At 37.3% G+C, this 18,021-nt stretch overlaps 1 protein-coding gene across 2 annotated transcripts in view; it reads left to right on the top strand.

Moving 5' to 3' along the window:
- Positions 1-1,264: 1,264 nt before the first annotated feature.
- Positions 1,265-18,021, top strand: part of TUT4 (terminal uridylyl transferase 4) — a 36,048-nt gene continuing 19,291 nt past the window's right edge. For both annotated transcript variants that reach the window (XM_039711306.1, XM_039711305.1), the window contains exons 1-12: positions 1,265-1,938; positions 3,525-3,688; positions 7,063-7,179; positions 9,222-9,399; positions 11,593-11,681; positions 12,520-12,571; positions 13,140-13,209; positions 14,116-14,242; positions 14,605-14,724; positions 15,107-15,328; positions 15,477-15,651; positions 17,004-17,743. In XM_039711306.1, coding sequence (XP_039567240.1) covers positions 1,377-1,938; positions 3,525-3,688; positions 7,063-7,179; positions 9,222-9,399; positions 11,593-11,681; positions 12,520-12,571; positions 13,140-13,209; positions 14,116-14,242; positions 14,605-14,724; positions 15,107-15,328; positions 15,477-15,651; positions 17,004-17,743 — 2,616 coding nt within the window. In that variant the 5' untranslated portion in view covers positions 1,265-1,376. The remainder of the gene's footprint in view (positions 1,939-3,524; positions 3,689-7,062; positions 7,180-9,221; positions 9,400-11,592; positions 11,682-12,519; positions 12,572-13,139; positions 13,210-14,115; positions 14,243-14,604; positions 14,725-15,106; positions 15,329-15,476; positions 15,652-17,003; positions 17,744-18,021) is intronic.

The following is an 18,021-nucleotide window of genomic DNA, read 5'->3' as shown; positions in this document are numbered from 1 at the left end:
GTGTCCTGAAGTATTTTCTGATTTGTATCTCATTAAAATGAGATAGTAACTGTATTATATAGCCTGAAAACAATTACTTCATACTGATAATATTCAGAAAGGTGTCTTTGGCTGTTTTTTTAAGCAGACATTTTAATTTGATCCTTCATTCTGGTTCTTGTTTTTAAAGTACAGAAGTATGCTGTGATACTTTTAATAGCTGTAAGTCATAGACTTTTCTATTATTTATTTTCTTCACTAAATGATAAGTGATGGGTTCTCTAAAACCCAGAAATTTCCATGGGTCATGCATTTACCTAGCAAATGTGCAGCTGGACAGGAAAGAGAGAAGCTGCACTCCATGTTTTGTTGTAGTTTTACAGAAATAATTTTCTTCTTTGTCTAATGCTTCCTTCTCTTAGTTTTCAATTGCTGTCTAAATGTTGTTACAAGAAAAAAAAGATCAAAGTCTTTGTTGCAGATTCTTTCCTTCCTTTTCTGTATTAGTAAGACTAATTCCTTACGAACAGCCCACTTGTGCTGAACCTCCTCCCACTGGAAACACAACCTTTGAATTGTCTCCAACATAAATCTCAGATGATCAGATACCACCTAAAGGCTTGAGGTTTAGATGAGGAAAGTTAATCTGCAGCTAAACAAAATATTTACTATTTGTGAGGGGTTTTTTAAAAGCAACTTACTTAATTGCTGGCAGTTAATTTTTATGAGAATAGCAGGTGCAGGTGATGGGTCAGGTTTATTATTAATACTTTGAGCTATATCTCTAAATGCTTTTTAAAATCAGTTAATAAAATGGAGCTTGCTTGCTGGAAACTGAATTAGTTTCCTCTAGTGGCTAATTTGAGCTGTGTGTTTATTGAGTGGTACTTTCTAGATGTGTTAATTTTTTTCTTTTTTTTTCCCAGTGTAGTTGCAGACATCTTGGTTCTTGTTTTTGTTCAGAAAGCCAGAAATAGGAAGGAAAGAAAAAAGCAAGCTGTTGGCAGGTTTATCACTGAGTGTTTTTTGGCATGTTCTGCCATTTTTTTGTCTCTTCACAGCACTCGTCTTTTAAATACAAATCAAAATCATCAAAATTTTCATGAGTTTTACTTTAATACTGGAATGCATTGTGAAAATGTACTTATGCCTGTGGGGGGGAATATGCTTCCTATAATAATTTGTATTAACACCTTCCTTTAGAGAAGTTTATTTAATGTGCTGTTTACATAGAGATTTAGTCTTTTTCCTTAATTTTAAAAATGCCTTATCATTATTTCTTCAGTAGACAATCAGCTACGATCCTTGCCTGCACAGAGGATTTAAAATCAACGGCAAATTGCTGAAGAATTGCACTTCAAGTGGTCTCGAGACAGGAGAAGCAGGTCTTCACTATAATGGAAGAGGCCAAGAGCTCAAAGAATGGAAATCATGACCCAAGGAAGTCTGTCCGTCTTGTCTGTGAGGAAGGCAAAACAGTCAAAGTTACAATTAATCAAAATTATAAATATAATAGAAATGACAAATCTGTGAAGGATGTCGGGAGAAGTTCTCCAAGTGGGAATAGCAGCAGAAAAAGTAAACAAAATGATGTTTGTTCTGAAAAACAAGGAGAAAATAAATCATGTAAAGTAAATAGTTGTATTCCTGGAACTAAAGATTTGGGATCAAGCGTTCAGGATCGAAGTCATGGAAAAGCAAAAAAGTTTTCTAATTTATCATCAGCAATGGAAAACCTGAAACAGACAAAATCCCAGCCAGTGGGAGAAAATGCTCCAGGCTCCCATCTTTCAGGGAATGGGGTCAGTATGGAAAGCTTAACAGCTACTCAGAAAGGGAAACTGGTGCTGGAAAATCCAGTGGGAGTTCATACTTTGAAGACTAGTGTTGATCAGGCTGGTGATCCTGGTAAGACTGCTGCAGATCAGAGAAAAATGGAACATAAGCCTGATGACTTCAGTGAGTATTAGTTAACACTGCCTTATTCCATTTTCTTCTGGTGCAATTGCTGACAGTCTGAAATGGGCTTTGAAATGTTTCTGTTGGTGTTATTTTTTCACATGTACGAAGTTGCTGGTTGCATTTAGAGAGAACATGATGTTCATACAAGCATATTGCTTAGAGAACAAGAGATTATGATAATAGCTGTCCTTTTTTCTTATGCCTAAGACCTAAACATCTTTGTAAGCTACTTAGTGTGCGTGGGTTTTAGGCAATTTTGTGAATATAGTGTCTTAGGAAGGGGGAACCCTTTGTAATATCATTGCCACTCAGGGAAATGCCAGTTATTACTTCTTTTCAGAAAGATCAGGGGAAAAATGGGCAAGAAAAGTTCTTATTATACGTAAAGGGAAAATATTTATTTCTTTTTTGTGACTGAAAATGTTTAGAATAGGCTTTGGCAGGTGGCTTTTTGATTTAGGGAGCTCTGGAGTACCTATCATCCATCAGTGGTTACCCTTATGAGTGTGCATTTTCCATAGTTCAGGATTTGTCACACTTCTTTAGAATGCTTTTTTTCTTTAATGAAAATGCTGTTTTAAGATGCCAACCAATGTAGGCCTTCTGTTTGAAGTATTTCCCACAGCTACAGCAGTTGCTTGTATGGAGATACAAGGAAAATAGCAAAGTCTGTGGTTTTTTAGTTGTCTTAATAGTGTTTAACAGGAAAAACAAGTTCAAGTGGCAGCATCCTGTGATCAGTCTGCTCTTTGTAGACCCCCATTATGTACTGTGGGGACCATCTGTCACTGAGAAACCAGGACTTGAAAAGTTACTCAGCTTTGATTCCTTGCGAGTCTGGGGGCACCGATCTCATTTGAAAGGAAAGAAAAATGGAAAGAAAAGACAAACCACAAATTACCCTCACTTTTGCTTATGTAAAAGCGACTGGAATAATTTGCAGTAGATGTTTGCAGAGATGCGTGGCCTGTGACCAATGCACAGGCATGTGGAGGAACTGGCCCTGTGGCACTGGGCTGAGTTTTTGGGAGCAGCAGCGTTGCAGAGCTCAGTGGCTGCTGCCTGTGGGCGAGAGGTGTCACGGAGCGTTCAGGTGTGACTCCAGCAGCTTCCAGGCTGAGGGCTGGGGTTGCCTGCTGCCTGCCTCTGTGGGGTCATTTGGGTGAACGGCTCTGACTTACTTCCTTAACAAAATGTGTTGTGTACAATAATTTTATGCCTAATATTTATTGTTTCTTTTACAGTAGGGTATCGGGATCTTGTTCACTCTGTTCTGGATGGCAAAACCCTTTCTTGCTTTGAACAATTTAAGAGACTGTGAATTTGAAACACAGAATTAATCTACCTTTTTATTTTGTGTTTTTGACAGCACTCTTAGTAGCAGATTAGTCTCTGAAGTCCTTTTAAAATACAAGTTACCATACTGGAACAATTTTAATGTTTAAGGTGATCTTGACCAGTGTTTGGATAAAAAACTGGAATGTTGCTCCAATTTGTGTCTGGTTCTTAGCTGCTCTATACTCTAATTTTCACTTTTCCTCTCCTTGAATTACTCTGAAGAAAGTAACTGTTTCTTGCTTTAGGTAAAATAAAGAATTCTGAATCAACAAAAGAACATACGTTGGAAGCGGATTATTTAGAAAACACTGGTGTTATTGATGAATCTAATCTGACAGTTGAACAGCAACTGGGATTGAAACAAGCTGAAGAACGTCTGGAAAGAGATTATATCTCCCGACTTGAAAAAGTAGGTTGGGTTATTTATCAGATAAAAAAGAAAATGTGTGTCCTCTTTCATTATCATCACCATACTTCTGGTTGGGTGGTATTTCTATTACAGCCTGCTGCCTCTGTTTCTTTTTTCTTAATAATGAGTCACTTTCTGATCTAAGGCAGTGTCTCCAGTAGTTGACTAGTTGTTTGTCCTGGCAGATGAGATGGATTAGAAACTTAGTGTTCCTTTTGTGGCATATGTAGCCTTTGCAGAACAGTATTTTTTAAATTTTCTAGATACGGAGGTTTACAATTCCAGTATTTAAATAAGATTTTATCGTACAAGATTTAAGTCTGGTTCTCTGGAAACTCAGAATGAAGGACTAAAAAGAACCTTGAGCTTTCTTTAGTGTCTCTCACCAGTCCCAGTTGCTATATTAGAGATGACTGCTTAAAAATGTTCACCTAAATTGTTCTCAATATTAGCTCTAGTGAAACAAATGTTGAAGTCAGTGTAGGTAACCCAGAAGATTTTCTTAATATCTAATGGAAGTATTTTAATCTCTCATATGTTGTCCTAGGAAAATAACCAAAAGTTTATTGCTTCTTTTTCACACCATTCTGCACATGGGAAAATCATTCCCATTCCTGCAGTCAGACTTTCTTTAGGCTCTCTTTGTTCATTGGTCTTGAGGGTTTTTAGTTCCTGGTTCATTCTTGTTGCTTTTCTCTAGACACCCATTGTGTAAGCAGTGTTCAAAATTGGACATGCAATTTCAGCTGAAGTCTTACATATAAAGAAGAAAGCTGACTTCATCTTTCTGAAATGTGGTATTTTTGTTTAGGATCTCTGCTTTTTTAGTAGCAGTAGGATGTTGGCTTAATGTTGGAGCAGCAATGATTCCCATGGCCTTTCCTTAAGAATTGGTCTGTCAGGTGTTCCCAGCCCTGTATGGTTTGCAGTTGGTAATACCTAATGAATGATACTTTGCTGTGGTATTATTTAGTTGGAGGTTATTTATTCAATTTCTTCAACTTTTTGTGATATCTGAATTTTTCTCATTTTACATTTTCTGCATCCTCTTCCAAGTCAATATCTTTTACATTTATAGTCAGCACACTTTCTGCTGCATTTCCTACCTCTTCAACAAAAGTGTGGGTATTTCTGCCCCCACAAGGACCCTTGCTGAAGAACATGGCACATACTTCTTGAACATGGCACATAGTTCTAGGTACGAGCGCTCTGAGGACAGTTCTCTCAGCAGTTTTGCTCCCACCTTACTGTTCTTTATTTAGATACTATTTATGGTCTCCTTCTGAGACTGATACTATGACAAGTGATAAAGACTGTAAGATTCAAATACAACGTCTGCTGCTGCTTCTTCAAGAGCTATGACTGATCTTTAAAAAAGCAACCCTAAGATTGGGTTAGTGCAATTGTTTGTAGCAGATCAGGTTGTCACCTCTGACCTGTTTTTTCCCTATGTGCTTATTAAAAATTTATTACAGTATTTTTCTGAATGCTAATTCCGACTGGTGTCTAATTCCTTGGTTCATCTTATTTAGCCTTTTAAAGTTATTCTTAAATTTCTCTTTCCTGATGATCTGGAACCTTCCCATTCTCTGTGAGTACCTTAAAATACAGCTGTCTCTTTTATAGATTAGCTTCTTGAGTGTCCAAGGACAAATTTCACGAGATCTGGCTTATTTGGGTGCATCTGTCTTACACAGGTAGTAGTCTGTAACTTTTCTGTCTTGTTAATTTGAGGTTTTGCCCTTTTCATTGGAGTTAAACACAATTAGATGATTTTAAAAGTCTTTGCAATAAAGGCAAAATAGAAGTCACTACACAATTTAGCCTTCCTGGCAACATCTGTTAGCATAATACTGCAGACCACTGTTGTAAAGAAATACAAATTTTTTCAAAAATACTTTTACTGCTGATAGTCACTTTATTATAAAGGAATAGTAAAATATTTTTTTATCTACTTCAGTCATCAGGCATTAAATACTTGAATCTTGCCATGTCGCCATGTGTAACTGTCTGTAAGTTGTTTTCCAAATGGATGTTTCATTTCATCTTACTAGGTACCTGTCTTAGTGAAAATAGAATTTAAAAAAATTGGTAATTAAAGCAATGTTTTAAATTTATATTTACTCTGTAGTTGGAGAGTATCAGACTGGATTTTTTTTCCAAAAACAAAAGGTCAAACTCAGTAAGCAGTGAGTGGAAAAACTTGCCCAAATTTAACAGTGGTTAATAGGTCTTCATATAGTAAGTCAAATTTGTTTAACTGATCTGTGATCCACCTCAGTGTCTTAAAATGGTTTTCATTCATTGTTAGGTCACTGTTTAAACATCTGGTGCTTTCAGTATACTTTTTGGGTTTAGTAAATATAGATTCAGAATTGGGACAAAAATTTTAAAGTATTTTCCAGTTATTGAAAAAAACTAATAGATATGGAGAAAAACTAAAGTGGTTTCTTTTGAACCCTTTTGTCTCTGAAGTGAGCTTTTCAAAAGGTTTCCCATCTCTGTAGCTGTTACCTGTTATAGCAAGAAGATTGCAGGATGAGACATAAATTGGAGTATTTTGGAACAGCTCTCTTTGCAGAGTCCTTTCTGCCTTTGAGTCCAGGAGGTCTTAATGATTTTCTGGCTGAATAAACTCCATGGTATCCCCTCATGGACTCTGGGAAAACAGGTTCCCTTCTTCCCCATCATCTCTGGATGTTTGGCTGCTTCTTGCACGCTTGGGGCTCTCCCAGCTGGCCACTCTCCATTTGTGTACTCCCATCTCTGCCAGCCTGTGTACCAAAAGGTGCTTGTTCTGCCAGTGTCTCCAACTCTGAGCATTCCAGAGCATCCATCAGGGTGCAAAGGCATCAGCCCTTGCTGGAGGATCCCACCTTGGCTGAGCACAGTGGTGGGAAGTGGCTGTGTTCCCGGCTGCCCAGGCACACCCTTTCTGGCAGGGCAGAGAGCACCGTGTGACACAGCAGCGGAGCAGGGCACGGCTGGGCTGCTGCCATTTCCTCATCAGGGAAAGGCGGGGACATGCTGCCGTTTAGCCAGTAATTAAAAGCCTCACCTGACAGGGGAATGGCTTACTGGTCTTTAGGTCAGCCTTAAGAAGCATAAACTCTTCAGCCTTAATCTTACCTCACTAAATTTACTGAGAAATGTAATATTTGAGTCATCTCACTTCCTTCCCTCATTCTCCCCTCTTGTCATACAGGTAAAAATCCATTTCTGCTTGTTTTTTGAAGATTGCTTAACGTTTGCAAAGCACCTTTACATTGAAAGTGTTACATAATAGTTAAATACAGTTTATTAATCAAAGAATTGAGTTTTTCAGGCACTACTGGTAGAAATATTTGTTTTAATATATGGCAATTTTTCCTCAGCGCTCCCCAGAATACACCAACTGTCAGTATCTATGCAAGCTCTGCTTAGTCCACATTGAAAATATCCAGGGAGCCCACAAGCATATTAAGGAAAAACGTCATAAGAAAAATATAATGGTAAGTTAACAAAATTATGGCTCTTTTTCTTTCTTATACTCTTCCATTTTTTTACTTTATTTTTGAAATCAAAATTTTTTTGTTGTTTGGTTTGTTTTCTTTGACCATGTTCATTTAGGTGAAAGATTGTGTGCTGAGCAGAGATGCACAAGTTTCTGTTTCCTGTTTAAGGGGAAGGGCTTGATGATTTGTCCAGGCAGAGAGGAAAGGACAGTTTTGGTCATTGCTTCTGAATTAGTGTCTCTGAGTAGCGAGCAGTTCATCCTACTTTTAGTAAGAAAATGATGAGAATGGTGAGAAATATATATTACACAAAAATGGATTCAGTTTTTCTGTTCTCTGAAAATAATGCCACTGGTAGCAAGACCTCCAGGGACTGGAAGTGGGGTTGGGGATGTTGTTTATGTTTTTGTTTTTTTTACTTTGGCTGACTTGTTTAGTTTAGAAGAAGTTTAGAAGAGTTACAAGAGGGAAGGATTCAGTTCATTCATCATCACCCTGGGTTTATTAATGTACTTAATACAAAAACAGTTCTAAGGCTTACAAAGAGAAAACCAGTTTCCTTATCAGATACCATGGTGCTATGGTTTGCTCTAAAGAGCTGTTACATGTAAGAAATCCAATAAAAGTTGCACAGATTTTCTTGCCAGCCCATTTTTGTAAATGCTGATGAAGAGTTACAGATTACCCATTACATTGGATTTTGTGATTTAGATGGTTAAAATTACTCTTTCTAGAACCATTCCCCAAAATTCAGTCAAATTACTTTCGCATGTTTCCATGGATTTCTTGCCATACTTCTGTTTTTCATTATTGCTCTAATTCTAAGTCTTGTGCAAGTCATCACCTGGAAGACTCCAAATGCCATAAATCCAGTAAATCTCAGAAAGTAACATTTTTACATTATGGTCAGTGATTATTTGTAAAGGATTCTGGTTATCTCACTGTCTCCTAAATTGCATCATGCTTAAAAAAACGAGCCAGCCCTATGATTGATCTATAAATGCTTCCTTACCATGCTTTTCATCTGGGCATGAAGATGAGAACTGAGCAGTTCTAAAGAGGTTTCTTTAGCACTGAATGGAATTGTGGAGGACAGGGAGTTTCATTTTTTAACACTTACCCCAGGTAGCTTTATGTGCAGCATCATGGTGATATCTATATAACTGACTTAAATGTTGCTGCATAAAATGCTCCTGTTTACAGCTCTGTGAGATACCTGACAATCAAATAGGCTCAGCAACAGCTGTGGTTCCCCAACTCAAGAAAAATCCTAACATGGTGACATAAAAAAAAATCCCATACTACTTTAAAAATGCTCATATTCTTTCTTACATTTAATTTGTTCAGATAAGAACAGAAGAGTTGAGAGATGCAGCCTAGAACTAAAGAAACATTTTCATACTGTACTGTGTTTTCTTAGTGCATATTTATTTTATAGTTATTATTTATTTCAGTTATATCTTTCATGTTGTTGTTGAATTCATGGAACAAGGAGTTGTACTTAGTCCCAAATGACTTGATGCATCTGATGTGTTCTTGCTGTTGGATTGGGTGCACTAAATGCAGTACTTTCTGGAACCAGCTGTTTTAGCAGTAATGGGACTCAACTTATAAAATTTCCTTGGAGCTAGGAATACTTTTTCTGCGTCTGATAACTTTTCTTCAAGTACAATCCACTCTGAAAAAAATCTATGTGACTTTTCCAGCTCAGTTACTTTTATGATGTAGGAACAATTACAGCTTTTTATTTTCTTGGATGAATTCTGCTTCAGAACTGTCAGAAAATGTGGTTCAGGAAAGGAATACAGAAGATTCCCTCTCCAGTTGCCAGCTGTGAAATGACATTTTCTGCTTTAAACACTGAGCCTCTGCTCCCATTCCTGGGACCACACTATTGTATTTGCCAGTTAGGCCAGGCAGAGTTCCTCCCTTTGGAAGTGTTGGTCAGGACACAAACAGCATGTTCCAATATAGCAGTAAGAGATAGCCTTTCTTCTTAAAATACCAGTTTTTAATTACATCATCCACCAATTATTCAGGAAAAGCAAGAAGAAAACGAGCTGCGGGCGCTCCCGCCGCCCTCGTCTGCACAGTTGGCTGCTCTGAGTTTCACTCTCATCGAGGCAGCAAATGAACAAGGCATCTCAGATGAGGACTTCAGAATTCGGCAAGAGATTGTAAATGAGATGGAGAAAATCATTCAACAGCCCTTACCAGGTATTCATAATATTCTCAATTTGCTTTAGGTGAAAATTTTTCATTATTTGTATGTATATTTTTGATACCTTCATCAATGGTGAATGAGTGCATTTGGGGTTAAATTATCTTGGTAGTGTACAATATTAACATAGTCAGGCTTTTCAATACAGGCTGGCAGTTGATTTTTAAAGGATTAACAAATATACAAAAAGAAGAAAATATGATTGTGCTTCCTTGTCCTTCTTTCAGATGTGTTTATTGATCCTCTTTAAAGTGGTGAGATAAGATAACAAGAAGGATAATATTTGACATTTGCTTTTTTGCATTGATTTCCCATCAGCTCCTGTAGTTAATGCACTGGGAGTTTGAAATCAGATTTTGGAGCTAGAGTGATGTTGACTTCGTGCTAACAGTGGTTTGGTGTTCAGTGCATCTGAACAGAAGAAAATACTAATCTCATTGCCAAAAAAAAGTTGGAAATTTTTAATTTCATCTACGTTGGAATCAGGTGTTGTTCTCTACCATCCATTTATTTTATAAATACCTTTTTTTTCCCCTTTGCTCTATAAACATAGAGCTGTAAGAAAGATTTTGGTATGTGCAGGATGATTATCTTTGGTTTTAGATGCTCTATGAAGTATCTGCTTAAACAAAAGGTGCTGAATAGAACAGGGATTTGTAGGGTGGAGGTTTTGGTAATCTGTCTGTTCTCTAGTAAGTGGCTCCTAGTGCAAACTTCTGTTCTGGCACTCTAGGGAGTTTTTCACTTATAGTGGGAAGCATAAGACAAAGCTTTTTCACATAACATTTTTTACATAAATGCTCAGGAAAACTATTGTTACTTTGTCTGGCTGACTTGTTTGGGCTGATGAGCTTCTGTGGAGATGTAGGAGTAGTGGAAGGGGAATCTGTAATAGTAAATGACAGTTTGTTATTCTCCTTTTCAAAGCCCAGCTATGTTCTAGTAAATGTGTTTTCCTAAGTTGTAAATTGAGAAAAATTTAATTCATGTGCTGTGTAGAAAACATCTGATCTTCTGGCATGATTTTCTCTTGAGCTCACATTAGAACTATGCAAAAATTCTTACTACTATGATAAGCCATTGGAAGAAATTGCAAATTATTTTTATTAACCATACATACTTTAGTTCTGAGAGGGCTGGTTTCTAAGCAGTGAAAATAGGCTTGAAGCTGTGTATGTGCAAGATCTATTTTCTCTTTTGAGAGTGGTTTAGTTGATGTTTCTGATTGAATGAGTTTGGTCAGAACAAACATAAAGGAAGATACACGAGAAAAATCCTCTTTGCTGTGAGGGTGGTTGGGCACTGGCACAGGTTGACTGAAGAGGTTGTGGTCCCTCCATCCGTGCAGATTTTCAAAACCCAACTGGACACAGTCTGGGCAACCTGCTCTAGATGACCCTGCATGAGCAGGGTGTTGGATTTGGGAAGGATTGAGAACTCTCATTTTTCAGCTGATTTAAGTATGGGAGACCCTAGCTTCTATTACAGCAAAGTTTTCATCTGCAAAAATTTAATAATGAATTGGGATAAATGATTGTTTATGGAATAGCATTTCTCATATTATTGCTGAGTAGGTATTTCCTAGTTAGTTTAGATCTGTTCTGCATCTTTGCAGGTAACTGCGTTAATTAAAACACTGAATGGACACTGTACTCTGTCCCTTGGATTGTACTGAAGTTATGTTTATATACATACATATTTTGTGGAACTGTGTGTTGGAACTTGCTGATGGAATCAACAGATTGGTGCCTCATACAGAAGTCTGTGAGGCATCAAAGAATTTTGTAACTGGCTAAGAGCTGCAGTGAAATCAAGCTGTAGTTAACAAAAGCTGTTACATAAAATCCTACGTTGAGATGGTGACAGTTATTGTTACTGCATATTTAATTTTATATTAAAAACAAACAGAACAATTGCAAAAAATCTTTAAAGCAGCTTGGAAAATGTTGGACATTTGGTGGTTACAGTATTTGAATTATTTGTTTGCCTGTGATGCTGTGTTATGGAAGTGTCTACCCCTCACAAGAGTGAGAAAGGGGTTCAATGTTTATTAATCTGGGAGTGCCACTTGTGAGGTGCAGTATCTGAAGCAAGGTATGCATCATCCACTAAAGAAAAGATTATTTACATATTAACTGTTATTATTTACATATTAACTGTCAAATAATTATGCTTCTCTCTCTCTCCAGACTGTTCCCTGAGGATGTATGGCTCCTGTTTAACTAGATTTGCTTTTAAGACCAGTGATGTTAACATTGATATCAAATTCCCCCCTAAGGTGTGTAGATATTATCTTATATTAATTAAGACTGGTTTTTAAATCATGCCTATCCACATTTATTTCTATTCCATTGCATTCATCTTCTTTTGGGGCACATGGTGTTAGAAGAGCACAAAGTATCTAATCTTTGACTTGATGTCATCTGTGCTGTGCTGGAAGTTTTCATTGCCCTTTAGATAACTTTAATTCTTGGGTGGTTTTTGTTTTATTTTGTTTGGACAACCTTATGCTAGGCTTTTTCTAATTTTTTTTGAGTAAGCACTGAAGCAGCATGAAAATAGTTGGCTTGGCTAAGTGTGCTTCCATGAGCTCAGGATTCAGACTGTAAACTCTTGTAGGTTTTGATTCCCCCCCCCACTTCTAAAATTTGGGGTAAAAGTGACATTCCTTAGATAAGGAAATTGTTGGTTCATGTTTACTGATATTAGCAGCACATTCTTGATAGACACTCAACTGCTGCACTTGCATGTGTTTCAAAATGATAACCTTTAAAAACTCCTGGGAAAGTCCTGACTTAAAATTCTTTATTGCTGTCTATTTCATTGACAATGAAACTGTTGAATATATGGCAAGTGCTTTTATTTGTCCTGTTAATGCAGAGCTAGAACAGAAGTGTTCACTAGAGCTGTAGGCTAAAGGAAGGCTGGCTGTGAGGTTTACTGGCACCTGTTTTCATGGTGTAGACAGGTACAGTCAATTTATTCATACTGACAAATGATTTCACTTTGTTGAGGAACACAGAGTTACTAGTTGTGCAACCCAAGTAGTTTGAAACAAAATGTAAAATAAAATATTAGTCTCAATAATGTGACCTGCTCTAATTTTGTCATTGTAGATGAGTCAGCCAGATGTTCTGATCCAGGTGCTTGAGATCTTGAAGAACAGTGGTGAGTTTTAGTTGCATCTCATTTCTATTTAGCATTCCATCTGCTGCTTAGTTGTTTTTATGTTTAAATTTTCTGTGAACCTAGAAAACTTGGTGGGTTTTCAGCCAAAGTATCTGGGCTGTTTTCATGAATGTGGTTTTTTTTGAACACCAGTGTTTATGTGAATGAGAGATGAGAAGCTGGAGCAGAGAGTGCTCCAGTTCAAGTTGCTAGAAGTTGTGGCAGTAATGTCAGATGCCAGAGTAAAAAGGTTTAACCTTTTGTAGGATTAATTATAAGCAATCAACTCAAAAGCTGCTTTCCACTTGCATATGTATGTGAGTGAGAGCTGTTCCAAGACTTCCAAAACTTGTAGCCTCATGGTTCTGTCAGGAGCACAGCCTGGCTATCTGGTACTGGTGGTGAGCATCAAAAGTAACCAGCAAATATTGGTACTGCTTAGCTATGCAGCACTTAATTTGAGTTGTTCTGAAAAATCATGGCATAAATGTAATAATTTTAAAGACAGAATTGGGAAAACTGTAAGAAACTTTGAAACAAAGTGTGTTTTTTCTCCTTCATTGCTTAGCTGTCTACTCAGATGTGGAGTCGGATTTCCATGCCAAAGTTCCTGTTGTCTTTTGCAAAGATGTTAAAAGGTATGTGTGACTGAAAGAAGTTTTTAATGAGCTACTATGCTTGTTCATAGTAGTTGCCTGCCTGCACTCCTGACAAGAAGTATTACTGTAACATTCAGCTAACATTTGTATTAAAAGAGAATTGCTCATACACAGAAATGTAATTTAGAAAGAAATCTACTTTGGGGCTATACAGAACTCACTGGGTGTTGGAATCTGACATTATCTTTTAGTTAACTGGGGGAAAAGTGGAGTGGTTTTCAGTTATTTAAATTTTTTGCCAGCAGTTTTAAGCCAAGGCTTTAAAAACATTTATAAGATAGACATTGCCAGAAAGGACACATCATCTGACAGTTTCAGTAAATTCCTAAGAAGTAGCAACCTCCAAAATGAAACATGATTTCTTAACTGGCCAGAGGTATGGACTGAAACTCTGGGGAAGTAAATGCAACAAGAGTGGGCTTGGCTTTTCCTGTGTTTGTAACAGAATAGCAGTAATTGTTCTGAAAAGCTAAAGGAAAGTTTTTAGAGAAGCTGTTTTGTGGGTTTACCTTAGTGTAACTCTTAATGTGCAGCAGGTCTGGAGTATTAATTAATTTGTTTAAGTGTTTAGAATGTAGACAGTATACTTGGCAATTGAATTGTGCAAGATAATGTAATTAAGTAATGGCAGAACTTAAGAGCAAATTCTTAATGCTGTTTTGTATTTTTCACTGTAGTGAACTGTAAGTTCTAGATGCAGTCAATAAGCTAATAGTAGAGAAAATGTAAATATATTCTGTAGCTTTTTGTTAAAAAATTCAGGTTCTTACATAGGGAGACATTGATGGATGTTTTTATTACAGGGGGTGTGATGCCCCACCTGTCCCTGGCCCATCTGTACCACAAAGTGATAACCCTTTATCTGTTCTGCATTTGTGATTGCAGTGGTTTGACATGCAAAGTAAGTGCTAGGAATGACGTGGCTTGCCTTACAACTGACCTGCTGGCTGCACTTGGTAAACTGGAGCCTGTCCTGATTCCCTTGGTTTTGGCTTTCCGCTACTGGGCAAGAGTAAGTTATTTAATTATCCTCAATACTTCTTTTTAAGCACTGTGTACAATGTACTAGATGTACATATAGTGTTGACTGAAATTCTAGATGGCAGCATAAATATGTCCCACAATCACAAAATGTGGTGAAACTGAAAAGAATAATATATGATGAGATAGTATTTCTTAATTCACTGTATGAATTGCTGGTTTTTATTCTGTCTGTACGTGACATAGCGTGACCACTGCAATTTCTGAGATACAGCATTTTGTATTTCACTCTAGTATGTTTCTCACATTTCTTTAGTATTTGTCTTTTTGTAATAGATTGTAAACTAAAATTCTGGTGTTACATGGGAAAAGTAATTATTTCTTCTCTTACAGCTCTGTCACATTGACTGTCAGGCTGAAGGTGGAATTCCCTCATATTCCTTTGCCTTAATGGTGATATTTTTTCTTCAGCAAAGAAAACCACGTATTTTACCGTCCTATTTGGGCAATTGGGTAAGTGGTTTGGTAATATAGTAACTTCATTATTAAATTGTTGGCATTATTTCTGTGTTCTGCAGCCTCATAAAAATGCAGAATTTGATTGCCAAAGAAAATGATAAATAAAGTGCATTGGTACTTCATGCTCACACAGATGATGCTTGATGATTCTGAAGACTTTTTTAAAAGGCACTTGTAGCAGGCTGTATAGTTGTGTCATCTGTGTTTTGGAGAAAAGGCAATTATTTTCTTCTTTATTTCTCTGAATTTCTGTCTCTGACATCTGTTAATCTTGAGGGGTATGAATACCACAGTAGTCAGTGTTACATTTGCTGAAAACTGTTGGTTGTATGTATTATATGCAGTCTTGTTTCAGACCCACTTTAATTGTTGTTAGATTGAAGGCTTTGATTCAAAGAGGCCAGATGACCACCAGCTGAAAGGGGTGGAAGATGAAGAATTTGTAAGGTGGGAGTACAAACCACCCACAAATGGTGCAGCAAAAAACTCTGTTGGAGCAGAAAGCAAAGCTAAAGTTGAACAACAGAAAGGTGGTGGCAAGAAGGCAACAAGCTCAGAAGTGGACAACCAAAGCAATGTGAAAGAGAAACATGGAATTGTAAGTCTTGACTTAATTTAATTGAAAAACATTTGCTCTTATCCCTATATTTTTTATTTTCAAACATAGATGTTGGATGGAATCACGACAAAAAAAGGGGAATATTAATTTCTTATTGCAGTTGAGCACTTGTGTCCATGTTTTTCAGTCTCTCTTAGCATTCAAAACCCCTCACCAAGTTTCACTGGGGCAACTGTGGTTGGAACTTTTGAAGTTTTACACACTGGAGTTTGCTTTGGAGGAATATGTCATCAGCATACGGGTACAAGAGCTCTTAACCAGAGAGAATAAAAACTGGCCTAAGAGGCGAATAGCCATTGAAGGTAGGCTGATCCCTTCCCACTTCTGTAGTCATCCTGCTTTAGCATCTGCATTTGCTTAACTTGCAAATCTGTTACAAGAATCTGGACAATAAGTCTCTTGAATATATATTTTGTCAGCTATTTAGTCTCTTTAAACACAAGTTTTCTCTGTCTAAAAAGCAGGGAAAGTCACTGAGTTGCAGAGCGATGTGTGGCATTCTGAATTGACTTTAAGAATAGAGAAATTGGGTATTTGAGGAAGGCTAAGAAACCATGTAAGGTGATATTTTTATAAAAGCATGAATAATGACTTTTGAACACTTTCTAGAGATGTTGCTGAAGTGGCTTATCTGTAACACTTGAGGCGATGGAGAGGACAAAGAGAATCATACAGACAGAGAATGAGGTACAGAGGTACTTTGAAGGATGAGTCAATAAGGTACAAGAAGAGTGAGAAGGAAAGTAGAACAGATAAACAAGCAATAAATTCTTGAGGCACAGGTTGAGTAGTGGATGTTGAGATCATTCCTGTGACTTTTAATTTCCTCTCCCAATTCTTTTCTTCAATCACTTTTAGCTAGAGTGTAGAAAAAGTAAGGAAGTGTTTATTCAACATGTGGGATATAAGGTGGCAGGACAAATCATTGAGGAAGAAATGAGAAATAATTTCAAAAAACCAACTTGTATTCTGGTTCTGACACCTGCTGTTATTGGGCTAATTGTGTTGTTTGCTTTATGTTTTTTTACTTCTCCTTTTTGCCTTTTTTTTTTCCCAATGTTGAGTTTGTAGCTGATGTTATGAAGTAACAGAATCTCAGTTTGGTACTATCTTCCAGGCAAACTTATAGCAACTATGCAGGAGCTCTTTTTGCTTGGAAAACATGTTTGATCTAGAAATCATTAGGAAGGACTAAGAATGGATCCTGGTGAGATTGGTTCATACAATCCTTACATCCTTAATGTTACTCGTAGACAAATGAATTTCTTATGGGAAATGAAAGTCTTTATTCAGTGGACGAAAAAAAGATTCTGCCTGGCATCTATTTATTTTGCCTTTGTATGTTTATTAGAATTTTTAGTTTAGAAATTGGCCATGATATAATGGTGCAATATACCCATGGTTTTCTTTTTGAGTAACACTGTTTAGAATTGTTTTTGATAGTCAGCCATTCATGGATGCACATGGGTATGTTTTGTTTGGAAGAATTCTGAAAAAAATTGTGGGTCTTTCATTCTCTATGTATATCCATATACAATTCTGAATTATAATATAAGAATCTTCTTAACTGCCCTGTAATAACTTAGGGATTTCAGCTGCTTTGTGAAATGTAGAAGTTAAAGATTACTAATTAAATTGTTCTTTTTCTTCCCAGATCCTTTTGCACTAAAGAGGAATGTTGCACGAAGTCTAAATAGCCAGATGGTATTTGAGTACATCCTGGAGCGATTTAGGACAGCATATAAATATTTTGCATGTCCACAAAGTAAAGATGGCATTAAATCCAAGCCAGATACCAAGAAAAAAGAAAAAGGGAAAACGAATAATAAGAAATCCACACGATCTGAAGAGCCTGTAGCAAACTGTTGCCTTCCACAAGGGGAAAATGTAGATAAAGAAGTTACAGGAAGTGGATGTAACATACCAGAGAATGAAGTTGAATGTAATAAAGTGGTAGAAGCTGTAGCCAAAAGATGTACCTCCCAGGACATGGACCCTTTGCTACTTTCAACATTGGACTCTAGCTATGATGAAGACAAAGAAGAAGCTTTACCCCTTATTTCCAATGAATGCTGTGAATTAAAGGAAAAATCACCTAAAGAGAGGGATGATTTTGAAATTTCAGTGTGTCTAACTGAGGGTGAGCTCAGCCACCACTGTAACTGCAGTGCGCATCAGCCTGATGACACCAATTCCAGTAATGAGTTTTCTGATGCTGAAAGCAGGCAGAGTTTGGTCCCGGAGTCGTCTCCGCAGACGAAGTGCACTGGCACCCCAGCTACCTCGGCCAGCTGCAAAGCAGGGCTGGAAACACAGGATCTCAAAGAGGAAGGCAGGCTCTCAACAGAAGAAATGCATTATGTGTTTGATAAGTTTATTTTTACGTCAGGAAAGGTAAGCAGTGCTGGTCATGGATCACTGGGCTGGTACTTTGAAGTCATTAAATCTAAGAGTGGAAAGATGGTGGGGTTCCCACAGGGGTTGTTTCAGTCTGGGGTATGGGTGGGAGCCTTTGTAGAGTACCTGTTATTCAGGACAGGAAGCATCATCCTGTGTGACGTTTGCATTAAATGGTCTGTTTCTCTCATCTTGAGCTTTTTTATTTCCACACAAAAAATCTGGGTTTCTTTCTGGTTATTTGTGGGTTATTTCTGCCTTCCCTTGCCTACTTT

This window comes from Passer montanus, unplaced genomic scaffold, assembly GCF_014805655.1.
Source record: "Passer montanus isolate IOZ18808 unplaced genomic scaffold, ASM1480565v1 scaffold25, whole genome shotgun sequence".
Taxonomy (NCBI): Eukaryota; Metazoa; Chordata; class Aves; order Passeriformes; family Passeridae; genus Passer; species Passer montanus.
The sequence above is the reverse complement of the archived record's forward strand: the minus strand, read 5'-3'. Positions and strand labels throughout refer to the sequence as shown.